A 24,742-nucleotide genomic window follows, 5' to 3' on the forward strand; every position below is an offset into this window, starting at 1 on the left:
CAGGCTGGGAGTGCACTGAGGGAGATCTTGAATGCCATCCCCAGACTAGTGGACTCTATGTCCACCCCTTGTGTGGCCCTTCCGTCACTCCAGGCTCTCCCACTTGCTGCCTCTCACACCCAACAGACCCCTGAACCCTCTGCTCCCTCTCCCCCAGTGACGCCCACAGGCCTACGTGCTCAGACCCTGCCCCACGCCCCTCCCCTCCCCTCCGCCGCTGCTGCACACCGGCTCTGCTCACCCTCCATCCCGGGCCTGCTTTGTTTCCCCAGCATGGAGGCTGTCCCCTCCCTGCCACGTCCCTGTCCCCACAGCCAACCTCAGAACCAAGAGTTTTGCTATGAGGCTTTGTCAAGGCTCACGAAGTAACCCGTCAATCCGTGAAACAGGTCCCTTCCAGAGTTGTGTGTGTGGTTGGAAGGAATATTCTGTTAAGGGGCTTTGGTGGGGAGGCAGACCAGAAGTGGTGAGCCCCCAGGGAGACCTGTGGGGGGCGGGCACGGGGACATAAGCTAACCCTCCTGCACGTCCCCATCACCAGCGTGACATGGCGTGTGCTGGTGGCAATCCCAGCTCAGCCTCTGGGCCCAGGGCCACCCCCACCCTGTCCGCCCAGCCCCGTGATTGCCTGCAGTCAGGCCCTGCCCGGACAGCGCAGGTCCTGCCGGTTGGGCCCATGCTGACCCGGGTTCTGCTCCATGTTGTGGCTGAAGCTGGGGGTGGGGGCCACACAGGCATCCCCCTGCGAAGTGCTGGATGGTCATTTTCCCAGGCCACACCAAGGCAGGCACCTGGCAGACAATGTCCCTATTCACCGTGACCTCCAAATGGGGGGAAGCGATTACTCAGCCCAGCCAGTGTGAAAGCCCCTCGTTGCCCAGGAGAGGACAGCCCCTACGCCACCCAGCAGTCTGCCAGGGCTCCGGCTGAGTCTCTGCAGCCATGATGCACGGTGACCCTCCCTGTGGGGCTGACCAGGAGTACGCCCCGTCCTGGTCCTTCCCAGTTCCCCAGCCTCACAAAGGAGCAGCCTTCCCTTGGCCTGGCCAGGGTCTGGCAGGGATGGGGGTCAAGGGTATGAGGAGGGCCAGGGTCAGGGTTGAGGTCAGGGTCAGGTTCCACCAGTCTGGGGCCCTGGCCCACAGTTCCAACCGGGCCCATTGTGTGGGGACAATGGCTTCCTGAGCCAGGTTCCTCTCCCGGCAGGAAAACCGTAGAGCCTCCACTTTGCCACCGCCCACGGCCCCTTTGAAGGGCCTGGGCAGTCAGTGCCTGCAGCCTGCAGCCTTGGCCGGTCCCTCGCCCCCACCCCCTGCCAGCCTGGCCGGGGCCAAGGCCTCCTCGGGGACTGGCCAACCCTCCAGGCACGTAGGCGCAGGGGCTGCCGGCCACACGCAGACCCGGCCCCACGCACAGCACCAGAGCTGGACGTCACACGACTCAGGAGCCCCTCCTGCAGGAACCAGCTGGCCCCTCTCAGTGTCCCCCGAGGGGCCAGGGTGCATGTGCTGGGTGGCAGAGGGCCCTGCGTAAGTGGCAGCTTGGGACCTGGGAGGATGTCGCTGGACTCCTGGGCTGGGGGTGGGGGCCCCAAACCCAAGGCCGCGAGAAAAGCATCGGTCCTCTCGCAGGACGGGGGCAGGCAGAGGGGCTGCCCCAGGGGCTGAGTTTCTGGCCTGGCCAGGCAAGGCCTCCCCACCAAGCCCAGCTGGTCCTGGGGTGCCCCCTGCTGCCCAGGGTATGGCTGCATCATGGGGGCCTGCAGTGGGGGTATAATCTGAGGCTCTCTAAGGTCATAGGCAGCTGGAGCATGGTGACCTGCCAGCCCCAGAAACTGAGAGCTCCGGCGGCCCGCTGGGCACTGCGGCCGCGTGTGGAGGGCGGTCAGAGCCCGGGCAGTGGGGCTCAGACCCAGGCTGAGGTTTGGGCTGCATTTTCCTCTGTGTCTGTCTTCACTGTCTCGGCTGGACACGGAGGTCCTCAGTCCCAGGAAGGGAACAGGGTGGGCACGTGGAGGCAGCACTCTGCGATGCCCAAGGCGGGTGGGTTGGGTGGCACTGGAGTTGGGGCCCCGGGTGGAGTAGCCTGGGCCCAGTGGCTCAGGCCCTACAGTGATAAGAGGGCACATTAGAGGACAAAGACTGAGGCCCTGACCCGCACCTGCACCTCTGTGGGCCACTTTTATTATTTGGGGAATGGAGTGTCCCCAGGGTGTGGGGGGCCGTGTGGTCTCTGGTCTCAGTTGGAGCTCGGCTGTGGCCTGGAAGCAGGAAGCCAGGCGGAGACTGGCCTGGGCAGCCCGAGGGTCAGGGCCTGCCTGCCCACCTCCATCCAGGCCACACAGCAGTGGCCGTGGGTGGGGCGAGGACCTGGCTTCTCCTGACAACATGGTCACGGTCACTCTGCAGGACTGTCCTGCAGGCACACGCCCCGCTGACCCCTTGGTGTCCACACTGGCCTGCAGTGCAAGTCCGTGAGTCCATCTCGCTGCGACCCCTGGAGCCCTGCTCTCGGCATGCCTGCTGCACTGATCAGAGCAGCCCCCAGCCTGGCGGGCTGTTGGGGTGTGTGATGGGCACATCTAGGCCCCTCCCAGGGCCCCGCTCGGTATGGGAGAGGGCAGTTGGCACAGCCCCGGCCCAACGACAAGAGCCCCCACTCTGGTCCCAGGCTGCCAGCCCACAGGCCCAGCCTGACCCACCCTGCTCCGCCAGCGCTCCAGCCTTCCAAGTGGACGACAAAGGGGCTAGGGAGATGGGCAAGAGGTAGCGGAAAGTCGGGGCATCACCGTGCCCAGGCCTGGCCCAGGGAAGGTGAGATGGAGACTATGTGGTCTGGAACTGGCCACAGCGCCAAGCCGGTCGGGGATGGGGGCTGACAAGGCACAGCGGAGTGTCTGGGGTGGCGAATGGCCAAGTCCATGCTAGTGGGCATTTGTTCTCAGGGGCTGCCTGGCACGTGCCCCTCCCCTAAAGCCTGCACCCTGCCTGCAGGTGATCTGCAGGTGATAGCAGTGGGTGGCCCTCAGCCCTGCTGTCTGCCTGGATACCTAACCAATCCAGAAACCACTGAGGGGTCACATGAGGGCGTGTGGGGGAGCAGCTAGGAGGCAGGTGTGTGAGCTCTGGCCCAGGGCACGCGCAGCCTGAGGCTGAGCAGGCTGGTGTGACCCTGAAGTGACAGCGGCAGCGGGCAGGGGTTGGACAGCTCTTGGGAGGTGGAGGTCAGAGGTGGCTCCAGCCTTCAGCCTTCCTTCTGCCTGACTCCTGACCCCCACCCCAGGGTTCCCACTACCAGCTCAGGGCACCTGGAATGCGGGGACACGCTCCTGGACTGCCCCAGGCGCTCGGGTGCACACATGCTGTGTGCAAACACCTGTCCCCAGACAGCCAAAGCGTGGCATGTGGCCCCACCCCAGTCACATGACAGGGACAGGCAGGTGGGGCCCTAGGGAGCTGGGCTCAGATGTAGGGAGGAGGCCACCTCTCCCAGCTGCTCCCCGGCACCGTGTGGGCTCCTTGGGAGTAAGACCACGCCCTGGCCAGGCCCCACGGGGCACCTGGCTCAGGTCCAAGATGGGGTATAGCTGGACTAATCTGCAAGGCAGCCCCCAGCCTGGCGGGGTGTGTTGAGTTCACTTCCCCAGGAAGGGCAGGGAGGCCACCTCCCAGCTGGGTGATGAGATCCAGCTCCTCTGGCTTCACCTGGGAGACTAGGATGGGCCTGGGGCCCACCTGTCAGCAGCCATCGGAGCCCCAGCTCACACCAGCAGCTGGTGCTGATTCCAACCAGGTGGGCCACATGGCTCCCAGGGCAGGCCCCCCGCACCCCCCACAGCACCACAGAGGAGCCTCAAGCAGTGGGTGGAGAGAGAGCGGCTCGGGGGGAACTGGATGGCGGGAGGTGGACACTGTGACGCACCCCTTGGCAATCAGAACCTCGGTGACCCTGACCGGCAGATGTCGGATGGGGGGTCGCCAGGATCCCTCTCCCCCGAGCTGGGGTGCCCACTCCTGCCATCCACCCAGCAGGGCTGAAGACATGAGGGGGAGGGAGAAGCGGCCATGCTGGCGTCCGGTCCACAACCCGGGGGTCTGGGAGAGGCCGAGATGTGCAGGATTCCAGGGGAAGTCAGCCTGAACCCTGCCCTGCTGGGGGCCACCCTCCCAGGCCTCCGCTGGGAGTAGACCCTGGGCCAGCAGCTGGAGAGACCTGGCTTCAGGGCAGACGTCCAGACAGTGTGAGTTCTAGGGGCTGTGCCTCCTCCCCGCCTCCCCTCCCTATGATCCCGGGTCTGATGGAACAGGTCACTCTCCGGGTTGGGAGGGCGACACAGGGACATGGCTGAAGGTGCACACAGACCTGCATGTCCTTCTCAAGCCCACACATGTAGTGGTGGCCAGCATGCGGGGCGCTGGCCACAGCCCAGAGGCACCGCAGCCATTCTGGGACCGGACGTCACTCCCAGTCACTACCTCCTGCCCACAGACCTCCCCTTCCAGCAGCCCTGCCTGCCTCTCAGCCTCCTCGGGGCCTCCTGCCCACCTCAGGGGTGGGCGAGGCACCTCTGGCCTTGGCCCTGCCAGCCACCCAGGATGCTCGTCTCCCCCAAACTCCCTCCACCTCCTGCTCTGCTTCAGCAGCCTCCCCCAGAGCATGCAAGCGTCCGCTCCTGGCCCCAGCCCTCATCTCACTGGCCAGGCAGTGCCATCCCCCCCTCCCCTGCGGGACAGCACAGTCCTGCCCAGCCACCCACCCTCCAGGCCTCCACCCAGAAGCCCCTTATTTCCAGCCAGAGCCATCTTGAAAACCAGCCCCACAGCACTGGGTGCACCTTCTCCACAGCCGCTGGCTGCCACCACCTGGAAGTTCCCTGAGCACCCGCCACCCCCACCCCGTCATCTCTGGCCCGGCCCACCATCTGCTTCCTGCAGTGCTGGGAGCGCCCCAAGCCCATGAGGTTCCCCTATGAGCCCCTGCAGCCAAGCGAGCCCTCCCGGCCCACAGCCCCACGGTACACCCACGCCAGGATGCCCACACCAGGGACCCACGGCACAGGGACCCCCTGCAGGGGGTGGGGGGACATGTCGCTGATGGAGCCTCATCGTGCATCTGAGAACAGGACCAGGCGTGCCTGTCTCAGCCTCACTCTGCCAGGGAGGCCACAGAGCTGGACACAGAGTCACAGACCACAGTCTCAGTGGGTTTCTGCTCAAGTAATGATCTTTGTTTCACCTACCCATCCTCCACTCCAGCCTTCCAGGAGCCCTGGGGCCCCAGACTGGCTGCAGGGTACAGGCCGAGGAGTACACCAAGGACCCCGAGAGCTCCTCCCTGCACACTGCTGTGCCCTGGGAAGGGTCTGCCCACCCTAGGAGATGGGGGCTGGGCCCCAGAAAGCAGTGTGGCATGGCTCTGCCACCGTGGGGGGCAGGTGGCCAAGGCTGGGGCCTCAAGGGACAGAAACATCTGCCTTCCCTCCCAGGATACCTCCAGAGCAGGGATGCCCAGCCCTGAGAATGGTCTCTGGGCCTTCCTATGATGAGGCCTGGCCCAGGCGGTTCAGGGTGGCGGAAACTATCTGGGGCTGGACCACCGGGCTTGGGGACCCTCTGCCTGCCATCCCTTGGTGGGCGGTGAGCCGGACCTCGGCTCTGTCCAGGCTGGCCACACTGGGTCCCCAGGGCAGCTATGCCTTGATCTCTGCTGAGCGACACCAGACTGACTGGATTCACCAGCTGGCCAACTGGGGCCACACAGCCTCTGGATGCCCACGTGCAGATCCACGAGGTCCCCAGGGCCTAGGCAGGGGCAGGGAGGCACGAGCGCCTGGCCAGGGACTTCAGGTGGAGACACAGGACCAGCTCTGGACCAGCAGAGGACAGGGCTGGACACAAAGTGCTTCTCTGACCGGCTAGAAGGAGAGGGGCAGAGGGGTCCTGGAACCCACCTGGCCCTCCACTCGCTTGGGAAAGTGGCTGTACCTCCCTGTGCCTCAGATTTCTTCCATGGGACGTGACAGTGCCCTCACGCAAGGGTTTCTGCAAGGGTTTTTGGGCCGTGAGACCCACCTCTGACCAGACGCACACAGACACCCAGTCCGGTGCCCCCTGCTGGGCAGAAACACTCCTGACACTGCTCAGAATGTGGTCCCAACAGCAAGTGCCATGGAAGCCTCGTGCAGCTGTGGACGAGGCACGCGGAGCCGGCGGGGCAGCGCCCGCCTTGCCACAGGGAGTCTGGGCGCACATGCCTGCGGGCCCTGGCCTCAAAGACCCGACTGATCCTTGATGAGACACCAACGGGGGCCACCGCCAAGAGGCTGCCAGCCGCAAGGTCACGCCTCAGTAGCCATCGTCCTCATCACCATCACAGCCGTAATCTGCAAAGCACAAGAAACAGTCACGGGTGCCGGAGGAGTGCCGTGAGGTCAAGGAGCCCAGGTGCCACCCGCCGCGACCCCTGCACTCCCCGCCTGCCTAGGAGTGGCCACACCCCTGCCCACCACCAGCTTGGCCACGGCTGCCCCCTCAGGGCTCCAGCACAGCCTCGGTCACCCATCATCGCTGGAGGCCATTGCAGTCCTTTCACCCTGGCAGGCCCCATGAGCAATACGGCGGGTGCAGCTTTTCTCTGCTGGCCAGGCAGCCCCCGCCTGGCAAGCCCAGAGCTCACAGCCTTCACAGCAGCCAGGCCCAGCCAGCTCCTCTGAGCACCCTCGGCCTGAAAACCAGTATGGCCACTCCTACCAAGACTCAGTTCAAGTTCCCTCCCGGGAGAAACAGTGCAGAGCCCCTCACCGTCGCCCCCCATCATCTGCAAGGCGCTGACGCAGGGCTCGCCGTCCTCCTCGTCCGCGTCCTCCTCGTCTGCGTCCTCCTCGGGGTGGTACGACACTGGCCCGCTCTCCACCACGACTGCCGTGGGCCCGCCGGGCTCAGCCTCCAGGGAGGAGGGGCTCGGGAGCAAGGCCTGCGGCGGGTGAGGGGACAAGCTGGGGACAGGGCAGAGCACAGCTCCCCGCTGGGGACCCTTCCCACCTTCCAAGAGCAGTCAGCAAGGACTCCCGAGCCCCGTGGCCTCTCCCCTCGCCCCGTGCACACCCAGGAGCTTCCAGAAAACTCTTCATTCCTGCTGAGGCCTTGCCGGAGGAAGGAGGGCCCCTGCCCGAGGAGGGAGCCTGGAGCACAGGCTGCCCCCAGCGACTCCATCCTGCCCTGCAGCTGCCTAGGGCCCCTCTCTCCCCCTCCCTCTCCCTCCCTCCCTCTCCCCGCTTTCGTTTCCTGGTCCAGACCAGGATCTTGACGTTAAGAGGAAGGCCTCCAGTCCCCAGACAAGGGAATAGGGAAGGCCCGACACTGGCCAGGATGGACCCTGGGGCTTGGCCTTGCTTCCCACACAGAGGAGCCTGGATGGCTGCACGCTGGCCTGGGGGCAATGCTGGACACTGCTGCACACCAGTGGCCTCCGGCTCCCAGGGCACTTGTCCCCGGGGCCACCCTGGGCCACAGGCCCCTCTGCTGGGGCTGGGACAGCCAGAGCGGCAGTGCCGATGCTCCGTCCCCATCGGCCCGTCCCTCAGCCACTGTTTCCCACGGTCTCGGCACCACGCACCTCCCCGACAGCCACCTTCTTAGCCAGCTGCGGTGACACCATCGGCCTCAACCTGGAAAAGAGCACAGCATGACGGCCTCAGCCGCTACAGCACATCTGGGCAACGTGGGGGGGTGGAGCCCCGCCGCCCTGCCCCTCTGGGTCCCATCCACCCCAGGCCCCGCTGTAGCACAGAGCTGGGGCCTGACTGCTCCTTCACCCGGGCTCCAGGCCTGGCAGCCTTCCCGCCCAAGGCTCCCCTCATGCCAGGCTCCCTCGCAGACCCGCAGGTCTCACGTCTCCGCCCATTTCCGATCCAGGCGAATCCCCTCTGTGCCCTCAGCTGCACGCAGGCCACAGAGCTGCCCGGGCCATCTCCGCAGGGTGGTGGCCCCCGCCCACCTGCCCCCATCGGGAGTGACACTGCGGCCACTACTCCTATCTCCTCCAGCCAATCCCCTGCCCAGCAGTGAGCAGGGGATGAGAGTGGGGCAGGCACGGGGGGCACCCAGGAGAACCAACCCCTGGGATGGAGAATCGGCCTGGCCCACTGTTCCTTGAAACACAACAGGCCCTGATGCCATGGGAGCCCTTCCGGGGCTGGAGCCCCTCCTTGGCCCTGGCCGGGGCAGCGGGGGCCTGCCGGACACCAGCAATGGTTCCCAGCACTCGGGTGGCCAACACTCCCCAAGCACCTCTGCGTGGCCTGGGCCCCCACCCAACCGGTACCTTTTCCCCACGCTGGTCCCGGAACCAGCCCCACTCCTGCTGGCAGACGTTTTCCTCCGAGGCAGCTTCTTGGCCGGGGCCTGCTCCTCGGCCGGGGCCTGCTCCTCGGGCCGGGCATCCTCCCTGGGCAGGCCGGCCCCAGCCTTGCTGTCCAGGTCCCGGAGCACGCTATAGTTGATCTTGCTGGAGATTTTCTTCTGCTCCAGCATCTTCTCGATGGCCTCCCCGGCCGTGCTAGCCTGGATCGGCTCCCGTCGCTTGCAAGACTTCTTGGGCTCAATGGAAACACAGAAGTCATTCTTTCTGTGGGCCTCAGCGCCAGCCGGGCTCCAGGGGGCAGGGGCTCAAGCAGCCAGGGGCTACTGGGAAGCCTGAGCCGCCCTGGTGAGCGAGCGCCTGGGCAGCTGCCATCTGCCCACAGCCCCTGCGCAGACCCCTGGCCAGGCTGGGCCCCAAGCTGGCCTCCCGGGCCCCGGGGAGTGGGTGACGCCCCACCTTGTGCTCCTTGTAGATGCCGAGCTCCCGCTCCTTCGCTATTCTTGCTTCCTTCTCTGGAAGGCAGAGCAGTGGGGTCAGCTGGGCGGGTGGGGTCAGCGAGGCGGCGCCCCAGGACACCTGGGTGGGCACTCACCCCTCTGCTCCCGCAGGTACTCAGCGTTCTCCCGTGTCCACAGCTCGGCCTTCACGCGGGCCTCTGCCTCATTCAGGATGTACTGGGGCAGAGCGGAGCGTCCCTCAGACGGCACATTCCAGTCTCAGCCACAAACATGCTCCCCTTCTACACGATGGGCAGGACGCAGGCCTCCGACCCAAGAGGGAACATGTGTGGAGACCCTCACCTCTCCCAGGCCAGCCTGGGGGCTGCATCCGTGAACCAGCACTGCACCTGCTCCCCGGCTGGCAGCTCACAGGCCCTGCAGGCGCAGGCGCTGGGCCAGCCAGAGCGCAGGGAGGGCCCCCGAGAAGGCACTGAGCTGAGGGCTCAGGACACCAACTTAAGCACATGCAGGTGACCTCAGACAAGGTGACTGGTGGAGAGGCTCCCCACTGGCGGGGGACAAGCACTGCGGGACTAGCTGGGAGCCCCCAAGCAACCCATGGCCACGGCGCTCACCCTGTCGATCTCCAGGTCATCGATGCCACTGAGGTCCAGCTCACCGTCCCCGCACGCGTCCTCTGGAGGGAAGCACAGTCTGCGTTTAGGGTCGCCTTCCATGCCACCTGGGCCATCACAGGACTTGGGGGTGCAGCTAGGGCTTCTGGAACCCGCTTCCTCCTGGCCACTCGTGGGCCCCGCGAATGCAGGGCACAGGGGACGAGACTCACCCCAGCACCTCGTGGAGGAAGCAGGACGCTAACCCACAGGGGAAACCCCCGTCCTCACGCCCTCCTGGCTGTGGCTGTGCTCAGGACGCCCCCAACACCTCAGCCACCCTCTCCTGCCCAAGCTGGGTCAACAGCACAAAGTGCACAGCCCAGAAACTGGGGCTGGCCCTCCCGCCCACCACCCCTTCAGCACCTGGCAGCCCTCTGCTGAGTCTATCTATTTCACCCCCACGGCAGACCGCCCGGGCTCTCCTGCCATGTTGTCGCTCCACAGCTGAGGCCCCGCGAGGACACCTGGTGCTCAGACGCACCCAGTGCCCCTCTGTGGTCTGCCTCGCTCCCCTCCCCCTCTCAGCTCCAGTCAGAAGGGCCTCTTCTGCTCCAAGGTCAGAGCACCCCTCAGCTGCCTCAGGGCCTTTGCACATGCCCCCACTGGGTACAGTGTGGGACCCGCCTGGGGTTTCACTCGTACAGGGCGCAAGGCGAACACCTGAGCAGCTGAACGTGCCTCTGAATAGTGTTCCCCTACGTGGGCTCCTCGCACACAGAGGCAGACCCTCAGCCTTGGAGAGGAGGCAGGGCCAGGGCTCGCAGTGAACCAGATGGAACCAAACCCGCCCTCCTCCTGGAGCTGCCTGCATTGCAGGCCTCCCCAGGGGGTGGTAGCAACTGTCACCCTGCTCAGGGGCTCCATCACTGTGGGCACTGGAGCCTGGCGAGCAGTGTCTGTCTAACTCATGGAGATGGGGAGCTGAGCCGATGCTTTCCCACCAGACTAAACATGCAGGGGACAGGGAGGGGGCCGGTCCCCATGGGCTCCCCCGTGACGTACCCGTGACTTCTCAGCTGAGATTCACAGGAGGCCTCTGCACTGATGCCTCCTGAGTTGCCCAGGGGCAGGAAGGAGCCTGCAGTCACAGCCCCCCCAGACAGAGGGCTCTGGCCACTGGAGGAGGGTCCCCAAGATGGTGAGAAGCCCTCCTGGCCATCCAGGGTGTTTGCACAGCAGGGTGGCCGGCCGCTCACACAGCCCTGCAGTGGGGCTGCAGTGCCCCTCCCAAGCCTGCCCTTCCAGAAGACTGCCCTCCAAGCAGCACCCCACCTCCCACCCACCCGGAGGAGCCCTGTATCCTCCCCCCAGCCCCCAGTACTCACTGGGGTCTCGGCTCTGGGAGGAGATGCACTCTCGGATGGAGTCCGAGATGCCCAGGCTGGCAGCTGTGGGCAGGGGGCCGAGGAGGGACTCCAGGGCGGGGGGCCTGCCACGCCCCTCAGGGCCCCCCGCCGCCTCCGAGCTGCCAGGAAGGCCACCACCAAGGAGCTCCCTGTAGAAGTCCTTGTTCAGGTGGCTGGCGGCGGCCTCCAGCTCCTCGTCCTCGGCATCCTCCTCGCCAAACACACTGGACGTGGTGTCCTCGACAGAGCCTAGGGACACAAGCGCACACACCACCTGAGAGCCAGGCGGGAGGCCAGGTGGCCCGCTGGCTGAGGTGGAGCATTTCCGCCCACTGCACAGGGCACTGCACAGGGCGCTGAGGCCAGGAGGTGAGCCCACGGCCCGGCCCACACCTCACACTGATGCTGGGGGGGACCAGACATCAACCTGACAGCTGGAAGTACAGACGCTCAGAGAAAACACGGGAGGAAACACAACTATGGGTCAGGCAAAAACTTCCCAGATGGGATGCTGAACGCAGAATCCACGAAGCACTGAAAAATCAGATTTCGTCAAAGTTGAGAACTCGGTCTCTGAAAGACACTGCTAAGGGAACAAAAAGACGCCCTGCAGACTTGCCTGAAGTCACAGATCTGATGAAATATATGTCTCAGGACACGTAAATGACTCAAAACTCCGTAAGAAGGAAACACGCAACCCGATAAACCACGGGCAAGAGACAGGACTGGGGACTTCAGCAGAGGCCCCCGGGGTTGGGGGAGGTGGACAGCAGGGCGGAGGTACCACATCCCACCCAGAGAACTGCCGCCGAGCAAGCCCACTGCAGCGAGGGGGCGCCTGCCGGGAAACAGCCGGACGGCTGCCTGCAGACTGGACGCTGACCCAGCAAGCCCACCGCTCAACGCTCTCCTGAGAGCCAAGGAAATGACGCCGGCACGAATGTTCACAGTGGTTTCGTGCAGAAGTCCAAGACTGGGAATGAGCCGAGGGCCCTTCCGCCCAGGCCCAGGCTCGCTCGCGGGCCAGTGCTCCACAGGAGGGGTCTAGCACGGCTGTGCCAAGAGACAATCCAGAGGAGGGCCAGGGCTCCCCTGCGTGGTCCTGTTCAAGGGACGTGCCAGGCAGGGCAATGGTCTCCAGTGACGAAGGCAGTGCGCAGCCCCCGGCTCGGCCCCTCCCCAGCCCCCCAGGACACCACCTCATTGCTGTGCGCCGGCACACATCCCGCAGGAGGGCCAGCAGTGGGGGGGCGTGGGCCTGTCCGCTCTGTCCGCGAGGGGCCCCAGAGCCCAGCACTTGGCACACACGTCCTGAGGGAAGGACTACCACCAGCGTCCGTGGACTGGTCCCCCCCGACCTTTGCTCCAGCTGCTGCCCCACCAGCCCAGCCCCCTCCTCCTCGCAGCACCTCCTGATGGCAGAGACAAACACAGGAAAAGAACATGCGTGGGGGCTGTGGCTTCGTCACCAGGCAGGCCCTCCTCAGCAGGGCTAGGGGGCTCAGAGACTGGTCCGTGAGGAGCCCACGGATCAGAGCAGCAACACCACGACCCACGGCGGGCCAGACACCTCCTCTTAACTCGAGCTCAGGCCCGGACAGACAGGAGTGCAGGACACAACGAGACGTGGAAATGGCCCAGACGACCAAACTGCAGGGACACGACCCCAACCATGTCGCCAGGCAGAGAAGTGTGCAAGAAGCCAAAACTGGAGGAGACAAGTGGCCCCTCAACACACCAGCAGTCACTCACAGCCCAGCAGGGCAGGTGCAAACAGGTGCTGCCCAAGAGAGGAGGGAAGAAACCACAGAGAGGAAACCCCTTGGACAAGTACACAGGGTCCAGAGAACACCATGCAAAACGCACAACAGACACAAAAGAGCTTCCGCCGCAGAAAGAGGAGGAAAGGCTCTTCAGCTGGACCAGGAGGCAGAGCCCAGCCGCTTGCCTACAGAAGAGGAAGACACAGGCGGAGTGACTGAGGGGCCGGCGGAGCAGAGCAGCAGCCGTGGAGGCACCAGGGCGTGCACTCAGGTCCGCTGATGGCGCCAGGCACCGAAACCAAGCCCGCCTCGGTGGGAAAACGGCGACCACCTCTGTCCTGCAGAGGACCACAGACCTTGACTACGTCAGCAGCGAGACACCCAGCAGAGGCAGAGCCCACCCGGCTGGGCCGGAGCAGGGCCTCCTCCCCAAGCACCCCGGCGTCCCCAGCCAGCAACCCACCCGGCCACGTGCGCAGTTGGCGGCACAAAGGAGGGACATGCCGGCAATGCCCCGTCACAACGCAGCACGTGCGGTCGTTCACAACAGCGTCAGAAAGCAGCCCACCCGCCCCCACTCTGGTCTCCCTCTCGACTCTTGAGCGCCGGAGGGAAACAATCTGAGACCGTGAACAACAGGAAGCATCTGATGTCGGCCCTTCGGGTCGCAGCTCCAACGCACGGGGCGCCCTGCCTTGCGCGAGGAAACCTGTCACCCAGGACCGGACTCAGCACACAGAAGGGCAGCCTCGAGGAAGACAGAGAGCAGGGGAAGCGGGGTCCCTGACTCAGCACACAGGAAGCCGCGGAATCAGTAAGTGAACGCAAGAGTAGGTTCAACGGGAGATCAATAATCTAGCTAGGGGGGAAAATCAGGAAACAAACTATGCAAAACACAGAAACAATAAAGTCGAAAGCATCGTAAGACACAACTTTGTTCAGTTCTGTGTAAAAGTGTCGCTAGCCTTGGCGGGACAACACTGCGGCCTTAGAGCTGAGGCGTGCCGTCCGGCCACGGGAGGCCTTCCCGGGACCGAGGTGGGCTCAGCGCGTTTATCGACCCCAGAGAACCCTGTGTTCTCTCCGCAGACCCTGCAGACATCAGAAACACAGGCCTGTGGCTGAGAGGAAGGCTTGGTGAAGCGGCGAGTAGGTGTTTCCTTTACAGGATAACGCAGCACTGTGGCCCGCAGCCTGTGCCGTGTGTCCCGGGGCCGTATTGGGGCCCTTTGGGGAAGCCGGGCGACGTGCTGGCCATCACCACCAAGACGCAGCAAGGCGCTGAAGGGCCAAGCAACGTGCCAGGTGGGAGCAAGACATTCAGGCCTAAAATTGTGAGTGGCTAAGACACCACTGTTTTTACCAAACGTAATCACGTGAAATAGTCAACGAAGGGCTGCAAACGGCAGAAGCAGTGCCAGACGTGACGTGCACGAGCACGGAAGCCACACCTGAAGCCAGTGTCGCCCAGGCAGCAGGTGGGGGCCGTGGGAGGGGACACGCCCTCATGGCACACGGGCTGCAGCCCGCCTGGAGAAAAGCAGACGGCGGGGACACCTGCTCGCTGGAGGAGGTCGGGCCAACCTTCCCCAGGCGGATAGACGGAGCGAGAGCTGGGAGCGCGGGCAGTGGACAGCCGACTCTAGGATCGTGTGAGAAACGAAAACCACCCCTAGGCAAGGACGTGAGAAGGTGCCCGCCTTCTGGACTGAAAAACTGGCAACGCACACTACCCCACGCCTGGTCCTTGTCCCGGTCCCGGTCCCGGTCCCGGTCCCGGTCCAGGAGAGCCAGGGAGGCGCCCGGGCAGCTCTGCATGGCTCCGAGCCAGAAACAGGGGTGCACGAACTGCGAGGACCAGCCAGCCAGTGCTGGCAAAGAGTGGGCAGGGACCCGGGTGGATGGGGCACAGCCAGGGCTGAGCTCCCCTCCACAGGCAGCGTCTGAGGAGGAGCGCATGCCCAAGGGCAGCAGTGGGGAGCCTGGTCTGAGAGGCTCAGCTTCCAAGGAGATGCCCAGCATGCGCTCAAGGCCTGGGGTGGAAGTGGAGAGGGGGTGGGTGAGGGCCCGCAGCAGGAGGGCCGCTGGGCACAGGCGAGAGCGGACACAGGGCTGACTTACCGTCTTTGGTCAGGCTGGCCAGGGCCCCCTTTGCCTTCGGCCGGCTGTTCTCTAGTTCGATCTCAATTGCATCCTGGTAGCTGGATATCTCTCCTGAGGCAGGTTAAAGGCCAGAGATAAGCACAGGCGCCATCCCCGTGAGGGCCCGTGGCATCTGCACAGTGAGGTCGGCTGTTACCTTCCACCTCCTCCAGCTGCTTGGACAGGACTCGCTCCAGCTGCTCGGAAGGAGACAGGAAGGTCAGAGAGAGGATGGGGACTGGGGCCTGCCGCTGCCTGGCGCGCAGCTCGCCGTAACGGTGCGGACCCAGGGTGGAGAGGCAGCGCGCTCTTGGGAGGCAGAAGACCGAGCTGTCCCGGGGTCCCCACCCGATGAGGGGGACACAGGCTTCGCACCCGCAGACGCTAGCAGCTGGGCCCTGGCGTTTCCCTGGAAACTGCACCAGATGCACCTGATGGCTGACGAGATGGTTCGGGGCCCCCAGGCCCCGCACCCCACCCCACCCACCTCCCCCACAAACTGCACTTGGACCCACACCCTCTTCGGTCTTCGTGGCTGAGCCGCCTGTTTTTAAACGAGAACGTGAAACGCTAGATCTGCCGTGGCCATGAGCTGGACGGGGCACAGCCGGGCAGCCGGGGCCTCACCTGCTTCATCCGCAGCTTCTTCTGCCCGGCTGTGTACGACGGGGGGTCGCACTCCCCCTCCAAGTCGATCTTCATGAACTCGTCCACAGTCAGCTGGCTGGTGGGGGTGTCTTCAAACTCCGTGAGCCTGAAAGAGACGTGAGGAGGGGAGCCTGGCACTCCTGACAGCGGCGCTTAAACCAGCACTCAGTTCACACAGTCCCCCCGGGGCCCTGGCTCCCAGGCCCAGCACCCTGTCACACACCGCTGTGAGCACAGGCCCAGCGGCTGTCCGGCAGCCTCTCAATCCCCACCCCAGCCCACCAACAAACTAGGTCCTTGGGAGGAAGGGCACAGCACCCTCGCCGGTCCCACAGGAAGACGCGGGAGGCCCCAGGAGGAGGGAGGCTGCCCCACGGGGCCCAGGCTGTGGCCGGTAGGCAGGGGTTCCGCACTGTGGTGTGCCTGACCGCAGTTAATCGTCAACTTGGTCAACTTCCCACACTTTACACGATCATCAAAATGCTTGAATAAGAGAGTTTTAAAAGAGAACTAGGGATCACATAAGTAAAATAAATTTTCCTCTGTCTTTGAAGACTGCCACAGGCTATGATCTCTGTTGAAAGGCAGTCACCAAGTATCCCAGACTCGTGGGGAAGGCCTGCAGTGACCAGTGCAGCTCTAGTGCGTCACCGTCCAAGCGGGGCTGTGGCCAGAGCTACCCTGACGACCCTGGGAGCATGGCTCCAAAGCAGGAGCTCGCCAGGCCGCTCCAGGACAGGGCACGGTGGGCCTCTGAGCCTGCTTCCCCGGGGAGGCCCATCACTCAAGCCGCACCGACCAGGAGACGGGCGAGGCCGCTCTCAGAGCCTGCTTCCTGACTGTGTGAGTCAGGGTGTCCACCTCAACACGGCCTGGAAGACAGGGGCCACGACTTAGACCGGCGGGGGCGGCGTGGGCCCAGAAGGCCTGACAGAGACACCGCGGGGGAGGCCTGGCTGAGCTCCGGCCAGGATGGGAGCCCCTACCTCTTGCGCAGCGTGGACTCACACACCTTGACCACGCTGATGACCTCTTTGACAGTCCTCCGGAAATCGTGCATCCTGGCTGCAACCAGAAGTGCTGGAAAGGGACAGGACTGGGGGGTCAGAGACGGATGCCTGCGAAAGCAGGGCCACTGGTGTGCCGAGGGCTCCCTCCAGGGGACCTGGGGTGGCACTGCCCAGGCTGCACCTGTCACAGCACCCGAGGCCCACAAACTGCTCTGCGTGCTGTGACGTGACTACTTTGAAGAGATAAAAGATGCCGCGTCACATGTTCCTGTTTTAAAGGCAAGAAGCATGAAGATGCGCCCTTTGAGAACTTCATGTGACCTCTCAAAGCGCACAGTGCGCTCTGCGCTGGCCCGAAGGGGGCAATGCTGGCAACGGACAAGCCCAGGTTCGGGGGAGGGGGGCATGCCGGCCCGGGGTGCTGTGCGTGTGGCCACGACCAGCTGGACCCTCGGAGAGGCCCAGATCCTGGGCTGCGAACTCAGGAGTCAGACTTGGAGATGGAAACTGCTTCTTGGGCAGCACTGACTCTGCTGGTTGCTGACTGTTCAGAAAGGAGTGGACTGGACCCTAAGGCACTGGGTGAGGGGCTGAGAGGAAGAGTAAGGCCCCTCTGAGGAGGGGCTCTGGGTTTAGGGAGCATTCGACTCAGAGCAAGACTGTCTGCCGACAGCTGCACCCAGAAGGGAAACCAGGCAACTGCCCCTGGGAACAGGGAGACAGCCTGAAAGCCCGCGATGCCCTCCGCAGTGATGACTCAGCGCCAGGCCAGCGCCCTGGGACTCAAGCCCAGGGTCAAGGCCAGGAAGCCTACAGTCCTCTTGGCCTCCAGGAGTCCTGCCCACTCCCCAAGATGGTGGAGGCCAGCAGGGGCAGGTGGAATCCTTGAGGGCCGGGTTAGGACTGCGCAAGGGAGACTGGGAGGCAGCTCTGGAGACAACCCACCCCCTACCTGCTTGGCCTGACAAAGGGTTGGAACAGAAGCCACCATCACAAAGGCAGCAGACCCGGCCAGCATGGTGCCCAGACTACCTACCTGCCCCGCAGAGGCCGGAGGGGCGCCGGCCTGTGTGCATCCAGTCCCTCTTCATCCTCTGCAGGAGCCTCAGAGCTGTCATGGACACCTCGTGGTTCTTATCGCCAAACTCCAGCAGGTGGGCAAAGCGCGGAATATACAGGCAGGGGTCTGTGGAGACAGGACCTCAGCGCGGCTGCATACCCCACACTGGAGTGCTGGCGAGACCCCGCCACACACGAAAACCAAGCTCGTGTGACACGTGTCCCCCCCAATCCAAGTCGGAGCGCCCCCAACCCATCCTTCCACCGCACAGGCTCCCCGTCCTCCGCCCCAACACACAGCCTCCCTCCTGGACAGCTCAGCTGGCGGCCCGCCACGCCCGGAGCGGGAACGGGCACGGGCAGGGTGCAGCCGCTGCCCGGGCTGGGGCTCCAGGGCCCAGAGGCGCCGTGCGCTCCGGGAGAGTCTTGCGCAGCGCCTGCTACTTCACTTGGCGGTTTTTGTTTCTGATTTTTTAATTAGGTTTACTTATTTGTTTAATGAAGGCACTGGGGATTGAACCCAGGACCTCATGCACGCTAGACAAGCACTTTGCCACAGAACTATACCTCGACCCCCCTTATGTGCCGTCTTGAGAGTTACTAGTTACACTGAATGTGTTTTTTTCCATTTTTATTTACTATTTTCTCTTGTGAAATGCCAGCTGATATCTTCTGCCCCCTTAACTACAGGCGTGTCCCTGCACACCTCTTTAAGTAAATGGGTATCTCCTGCTGCAGGAAAGCCAGCCTAGCTCAGGAGGGACACGCACCCTCTCCCTCCCGGCTCTAGGCTGGGAGCTGAACACAAGGCTTCACGGAGCGGACAAGAACCACCGAGCAACTTAATGAATTCAGCTGACCACAGGGACAGCCACAGGTAACGAAGGAGCCACGTGGGGCTCTGTGACAGAACACCGGGGCAAGACCGCCTTTGGACGAGACCATCCAGGATGGCTGCGCTCAAGAGGGGCTGAGGCGTGAGGAGGGGTCTGAGAGAGAGCGGCCAGCGGGGAGCAGGCGTGCACAGGCAGGTGGCGGGGGGAGGGCAGACAGGGAAGACCCCAGGAGGCCTAGGAGGGAGGGGCCCACCATCTTCTTAAATACCCCCAGTAGCAGCATAAGCAGGTGCAACAGAGACCCCGGCTGGCAGCCAGCGCCCAGCACCCTCTCCTGGGCCCAGGCCAGACCACTTCTCCTGGCTGCCCTGCATCTACACAGGTACTTGTGACTGAGCTCTGGCCCCTGGAAGCCCAGTGAGGTCCGACAAGCACCCTCTTCCATCCCCTGTCAGCCTTGGCTCACGTAAAGAACCCAGGGATGGTTTCTGAGGCCACAGAGATTGGCAGCAGCATGTAAAGCTGCCTGGGTCCCCCAGGGACGGCAGAGGTCCAAGTGACACTCTCCGCACTGACAGAGGAGGCTGTAGTAGAGTGGGGAGCAGAACCTCTGGTTGTGTTGTGCCACGAGGGCCCCAGCAGCCACCCAGCACAGCCCACCAACAGAGCATGAAAGTCACCAGCGGGAACCTCGTGCGCTGTGGGACCGGGAAGCCTGGCTGGGGAGTCCTGCACCCACACCCACTGCACAGCGCACCTCCCAACCCTGGAGGGAAGAGGCTGTCTCCTGGCCCAGCAACAGCCCAGCCAGTGAGAAACGGCCACCACCCCGAGACCTCACTTTCCTCCGGTGGAAACCATAAGGCCTTGGAAGCAGCAGCCCCCCCCTACCGCCCGCCCCCACCCCAGCTTCCTCCTTTTTCTCTGCAAAGTGAGGCTCCTCCTTTGTCTGCAGCACATGCCCTGGGGCTGCCAGGTCACAGGTCCTCAACCGCTCGCTTTGCTGGTAACTAAGCTCCAATACTTACCCCCTTGCAGAGACCATAAGGTGCCAGACAGGCAGGGTCAGCTCTGAGCCTGGACAGCCTGGAGCTACCGCCTACTTCCACTGTGGGTGTTTTGTTTTGTGGGGGGGGTGTGCGTGTGTGTGATTTGGTTCCTAACAAAGATATTATTAGAAGAAAACAAATACATTTTAAAAATGGAATTGCTAAGGGAAGAGGGAAACAGCTCAGAGTAGAGCGTGCACTCAGCATGCAGGAGGCCCTGGGTTCAATCCCCAGTACCTTTATTAAAATAAATAAATACATAAACCTCATTACCTCCCCCTAAAAAAAAAAAAAGGAATTGTTAAGATTCCTAACTAATTTCAATAAAACAAAATCCATCAGAGCTAGGGATTAAATTAGAGGGTCTCATCCTGACTTGGGTGGGACTTTGACACTGACTAGTTCTTGAAATAAAAAACTGCAAGTTTAAAACTACTGGTAAAAATTTCAAGACAAATATGCCAGCAGTCTGGGGTAGGTGTGGGACAGACTGGGGCATTTAACCTAGGAGAAAAAAGATAACGAGGAGAAAATAACAAACCACAAGTATAGATCACACGACAGAGTTAAATCCCCTGACCAGCTTGGACAAGAGCATGAAATGCATGACATGCTGTTTGCAAGAGACACTTTAAAGTGACGCAAAAAGGTGAAGCACAGAAGGCTGTGCTGGGACCCAGGCGGCAGGGCGGGGGGGGGGCGGGGGGGGGAGCCCTGAGTGGGGCCGGGACGAGTGCTCTGCGACAGAAAGAACACAGCGATCTTAAAAGACAGGACGATCACAGATCTGCAGACACACGGAGCACAGCAAGAATGAAATGAAGCGAAAACTGTTGGAAACAAATCTCAAAACCACATTTTTAACAAAATGTTCTCAAATTAGATGGACTGGGGGAAAAAGACTAGATGAGGAACTGGATGCCATCACCACCGACTCAACTCAACAAATACATTTTAAGTTAACACCCTACAAAGTTAACCATTCTTTTCCAAAGTCTGTGAAACTGTTATGAAAACTGGCCTCCATGTATCTCAGAGGACAGAAACATCACGACGTGCCCTTTGACCTCAAAGGCAAGAAAAAGAGACACAGTACCCTCACCTCCAAACAAATTATCAGCAAATTAAACAACAATCTTCTAAGCAGACTTAAGCACTTAATTAAGGAAGAAATAGTGAACTAGGTAGTCAAGTGAAAAAGACTAAAAAAATGACGTATTTGAAATAGGGAAAATGGAGTAATAAAAACAAGTATATAAATAAACCACCTTCACCAGGGAAGGAATTCTGGAAGATAGAACCCGAAACAGTTCGGCGCTGGTATACGGGAGACATGTCCGTCAACGGAACAGAACAGAGCCCAGAAACAGGCCCACACGCACACGGTCAAACGATCTCCCACGAGGGTGCCGGGAGGTCAGGGCAATACACAGAAATTAACTCCAAAGGGATTAAAGACCTAACGCTAGGACCCGAAACCGTGAAACTCCAGAAGAAAAAGCAGGGAAAGAGCGGGGCCTTGGGGTGGGCAATGATTTCTTGAACAGGACACCAAGAGCACAGGCGACAAAAGCAAAAACGGACAAACGGGACTACATCAAACCCAAAAGCTTCCGTGCAGCCAAGTACACGGAGTGGAAAATGCTGTCTGCAGAGCGAGACAAGTACTTGCAGCTCCTCCACCCCGTAAGGGCCTAGTCTCCAGAATACTCAGAGAACACCTAGACCTCCACAGCGGCAAAGCAGCCCGGCTCGAACACTGGCGGAGGACGGCACAGCGATGACCGGCAGCACCACACCGACGCTCCGCGCGCTGGTCATCAGGGCCGACCCTCACCGTTTAGAACAGTGTCCGCGGCCCGCAGCGCGGCGCGTGCCCCCTGGGGGTCATCTCCCCCGGCGCGCCCGGTCCCCTCCCCACCGCCTCGACCAAGCGTGGGGACCGGCTCCGCCCCGCCCTTGAGGTCACCGCACGGCTCAGGCGCCCAGGCTGCAGGACTGGCCTCGTAGCGAGGCAGCACCCCCCCGCGTCGGGGGTCCTGCTCTGAGGCCACCAACGCCGCCGCCGGCTGCCCACCGCGAGCCCGCGCCCCACGTCCCCCTTCCCGCAACTCTCCCGCCAGGCTCCTGCGGGCACCCGCGCCGGTCTGGGCCGGGGGCGGGGCGGGGCCACGGGGGTGCACGTCGGCCGCGCGGGGCGGGATCGGGACCGGGACCGGGGTGGGGCGGGGCCACGGGGGCGCACGTCGGCCGCGCGGGGCGGAGCGGTGATGCGGCGTGACGCGCGGGCGCCGCGGCGGTGCGGACGAGGGCGGGCGGGCGCGCTGGAGGCTCCGGTCGGCGGGCGGGGCGGCCCGAGGGAGAAGCGCCCGCCGCCCGGGGCAGGCCGCTACGCCGCGCGCACGGCCGCCGCGGCCCCATGCTGCTGCCCCTGGCCTGCCTTCACGGCCGGGTGGCGCAGTGCCTCACCGCGCTCCTGGTCCTCGCAGAGCCGCCCCCGAGGCCTCGGCGCGGCGCGAGGGCGCACGGCGCGCCACCCCCGCGCGCCGAGGCCGCCCTACCCGCGAAGATGGCCGCGGAGCTCTACGCGCCCGCCGCCACCGCCACCGCCACGGACATCGCCAACAGCAACGCCGCCGCCGCCGCCGCCGCCTCCGCCGCGGGCAGGAAGGGCCGGCCCAGCGCCCCGCTGCCCGCCCCGCCGCCGCCCGCGCCCGCGCCTCCCGTGCCCGACAACAACAACTTGGAGAGCCCCAACTGGCAGTCCTTCCACCCGACTCTGCGCGAGAGGTGAGCCCCGGCTGCGCCCCCGCCCCTGCCCCCGCCCCGCGCCCACCCGAGCCCCGAGCGCCGTCGTGTGCCTCTGCCCTTTGCAGGAACGCGCTGATGTTCAACAACGAGCTCATGGCTGACGTCCACTTCGTCGTGGGGCCCCCGGGCGCAGCCCAGAGGGTGCCTGCTCACAAGGTTGGTAGAGGCCCGGCCCTTTGAGCTCACAGAGGCGACCAGCCGCCTCCTGAGTATGACCTGTCTTCTACCTGGGGTGTGGCAGCCACGGGGGCGGGGAGGGCCCGGGGCTCGGGGCAGCTCTTTCTCTCCTCCACAGTACGTCTTGGCTGTTGGCAGTTCCGTCTTCTATGCTATGTTTTACGGGGACCTGGCAGAAGTCAAGTCAGAAATCCACATTCCTGACGTGGAGCCTGCAGCTTTTCTGATCTTGTTAAAGTAAGTCTATTTCGTGAGTGCTCAAGGATGGGGTGGTGCCTTGCTGCCTGGTTCCACCAGCCAGCATCCTGCAGCTCCGGCACCGATGGGCACTTCTTCCAGGCCCTGGGTACGCGGCGTGCCCTGTGCAACCTGTGACCTGGCTCCTGTCCTGCCTAGGTACATGTACAGTGACGAGATCGATCTGGAAGCTGACACAGTGCTGGCCACGCTCTATGCTGCTAAGAAGTACATCGTCCCTGCATTAGCAAAAGCCTGTGTCAACTTTCTGGAGACAAGTCTGGAAGCCAAAAACGCCTGCGTGCTGCTGTCCCAGAGCCGGCTGTTTGAGGAGCCTGAGCTGACCCAGCGCTGCTGGGAGGTCATTGATGCACAGGCAGAGATGGCCCTGCGGTCCGAAGGCTTCTGTGAGATTGACTGGCAGACACTGGAAATCATCGTGACGCGGGAGGCCCTCAACACCAAGGAGGCAGTGGTCTTTGAGGCTGTTCTGAGCTGGGCTGAGGCAGAGTGCAAGAGGCAGGGCCTGCCGGTCACCCCCCGCAACAAGAGACACGTCCTGGGGCCAGCCCTCTACCTGGTCCGAATTCCAACCATGACCTTGGAGGAGTTTGCCAATGGTGCCGCCCAGTCAGACATCCTGACGCTGGAGGAGACCCACAACATCTTCCTGTGGTACACGGCGGCCAACAAGCCCCTCCTGGACTTCCCCCTGACCAAGAGGAAGGGTCTTGCCCCCCAGCGGTGCCACCGCTTCCAGTCCTCTGCCTACCGCAGCAACCAGTGGCGCTACCGCGGGCGCTGCGACAGCATCCAGTTCGCTGTGGACAGGAGGGTGTTCGTTGCAGGGCTGGGCCTGTACGGCTCCAGCTCTGGGAAGGCGGAGTACAGCGTGAAGATCGAACTCAAGCGGCTGGGGGTGGTCCTGGCACAGAACTTGACCAAGTTTGTCTCCGACGGCTCCAGCAACACCTTCTCCGTCTGGTTTGAACACCCTGTGCAGGTAGAACAGGACACCTTCTACACGGCCAGCGCCGTCCTGGACGGCAGTGAGCTCAGCTACTTCGGGCAGGAGGGCATGACGGAAGTGCAGTGCGGGAAGGTGACCTTTCAGTTCCAGTGCTCCTCCGACAGCACCAATGGGACCGGGGTCCAGGGCGGGCAGATCCCTGAGCTCATCTTCTACGCCTGAGGCTCCGTGGTGGCCGTGGGACGCTGGGAGAGGCAGGCCCCTTCTATGCAGCCAGTCAGGTACCCGGGAAGGGCCGGATGCCCTTCTGCCACCCTACTGACCCTGCGGGCTGCACTTCGCCTCCTGTACGTGTCAGCCATAGCCTGAAGCCATGATGGACGCTTCCACCCAGCCGAACCTTGGCTGCTGGGTCTCAGAGGCATCTCCTGTGCGTTGGGTGCGCGTCTCGTGGGGCAGATGTGGGGGCACGAGGCAGACCCTGGGCCCCTCCTGGCAGCACCTCCTGCCTGCTTTGAGGGTTCTGCTCCCCTTCTCACCCTCCTGGATTTTATTCTAAGTGGTTCTAAGCTTAAGACTTTCCTTTCAGATCAATGGGAAAAGTCCCTTAAAGTAGTTCACCTATTTAAGTGGATTTTCATAATAAAGTTTTAACAAAACGAGACCACACATAGGTAAGTGACTGTAAGTCTCAAGCTGAGGAGCTCAGTTTCTCACACGATGAAGACTGCTCCCTGCCAGTGCAGAGGAAAGCTCACAGCCCTAACAGGGCTGAGCGGCTGGCAGCTAAGCACTCCCGTGTGGTCCCAAGAGGCCCACCTGTCCATGGGTTTGCCCTCTGCCTGCAGCCTGGGCCTCTACCTTCTCTTTCTGGGTCTGCAGCCAGAGAGCTCTAGAAAAAGCCAGGTGTCAGGTTGTGTCTCCTTTCTAAAGTGTGACCAGCCCCTCAAAGTCCTACTGCTTGACGCTGATTGGGTGGTTGGGGGGGGGGGGCTCTCCACCAGGCCCAGGGCTCCAGCCCCTGGGAACAGACCACCCCCAGGTGTGCTGTGGAGTAAGGCAGGCCCTTCAAGCCTCCTGCCGCCGTCCTTCCACACTGCAGACACCTAGGCCAGTCGCTTTGTTTCTGGAAAACCTCAGCTCGACCCCCAGAGGGAAGGACCACGTCACTCAACACAGGGATGTAGCCCCTTGGGAGGGGAACACCCCCACCTCA

At 63.1% G+C, this 24,742-nt stretch overlaps 2 protein-coding genes across 5 annotated transcripts in view; one reads left to right on the top strand and one right to left on the bottom strand.

Moving 5' to 3' along the window:
• Positions 1-5,205: 5,205 nt before the first annotated feature.
• BRF1 (BRF1 RNA polymerase III transcription initiation factor subunit) overlaps positions 5,206-24,742 on the bottom strand; it is a 49,043-nt gene continuing 29,506 nt past the window's right edge. For 2 of the 3 annotated variants that reach the window (XM_064486345.1, XM_031454475.2), the window contains 13 exons: positions 17,424-17,573; positions 16,364-16,457; positions 15,357-15,483; positions 14,887-14,926; positions 14,709-14,801; positions 10,804-11,073; positions 9,437-9,498; positions 8,954-9,035; positions 8,818-8,873; positions 8,323-8,597; positions 7,615-7,666; positions 6,801-6,972; positions 5,206-6,382 (listed from right to left, as the gene is read on the bottom strand). In XM_064486345.1, the coding sequence (XP_064342415.1) occupies positions 6,345-6,382; positions 6,801-6,972; positions 7,615-7,666; positions 8,323-8,597; positions 8,818-8,873; positions 8,954-9,035; positions 9,437-9,498; positions 10,804-11,073; positions 14,709-14,801; positions 14,887-14,926; positions 15,357-15,483; positions 16,364-16,457; positions 17,424-17,573 (1,511 nt within the window). In that variant the 3' untranslated portion in view covers positions 5,206-6,344. The remainder of the gene's footprint in view (positions 6,383-6,800; positions 6,973-7,614; positions 7,667-8,322; positions 8,598-8,817; positions 8,874-8,953; positions 9,036-9,436; positions 9,499-10,803; positions 11,074-14,708; positions 14,802-14,886; positions 14,927-15,356; positions 15,484-16,363; positions 16,458-17,423; positions 17,574-24,742) is intronic. The other variant, XM_064486346.1, reaches the window with a different exon arrangement.
• Positions 21,648-24,188, top strand: BTBD6 (BTB domain containing 6). 2 transcript variants are annotated; one of them, XM_031454476.2, is made up of 4 exons: positions 21,648-22,121; positions 22,208-22,298; positions 22,438-22,556; positions 22,716-24,188. In XM_031454476.2, the coding sequence occupies exons 1-4, from the start codon at positions 21,751-21,753 to the stop codon at positions 23,746-23,748; spliced, it is 1,614 nt and encodes a 537-aa protein (XP_031310336.2). In that variant the 5' UTR covers positions 21,648-21,750; the 3' UTR covers positions 23,749-24,188. The 2 variants fall into 2 exon arrangements, with proteins under 2 accessions (XP_031310336.2, XP_064342417.1); XM_064486347.1 differs by lacking the exon at positions 21,648-22,121 and having other exon boundaries at positions 22,458-22,556.

This window comes from Camelus dromedarius, chromosome 5 (genome assembly GCF_036321535.1).
Source record: "Camelus dromedarius isolate mCamDro1 chromosome 5, mCamDro1.pat, whole genome shotgun sequence".
Taxonomy (NCBI): Eukaryota; Metazoa; Chordata; class Mammalia; order Artiodactyla; family Camelidae; genus Camelus; species Camelus dromedarius.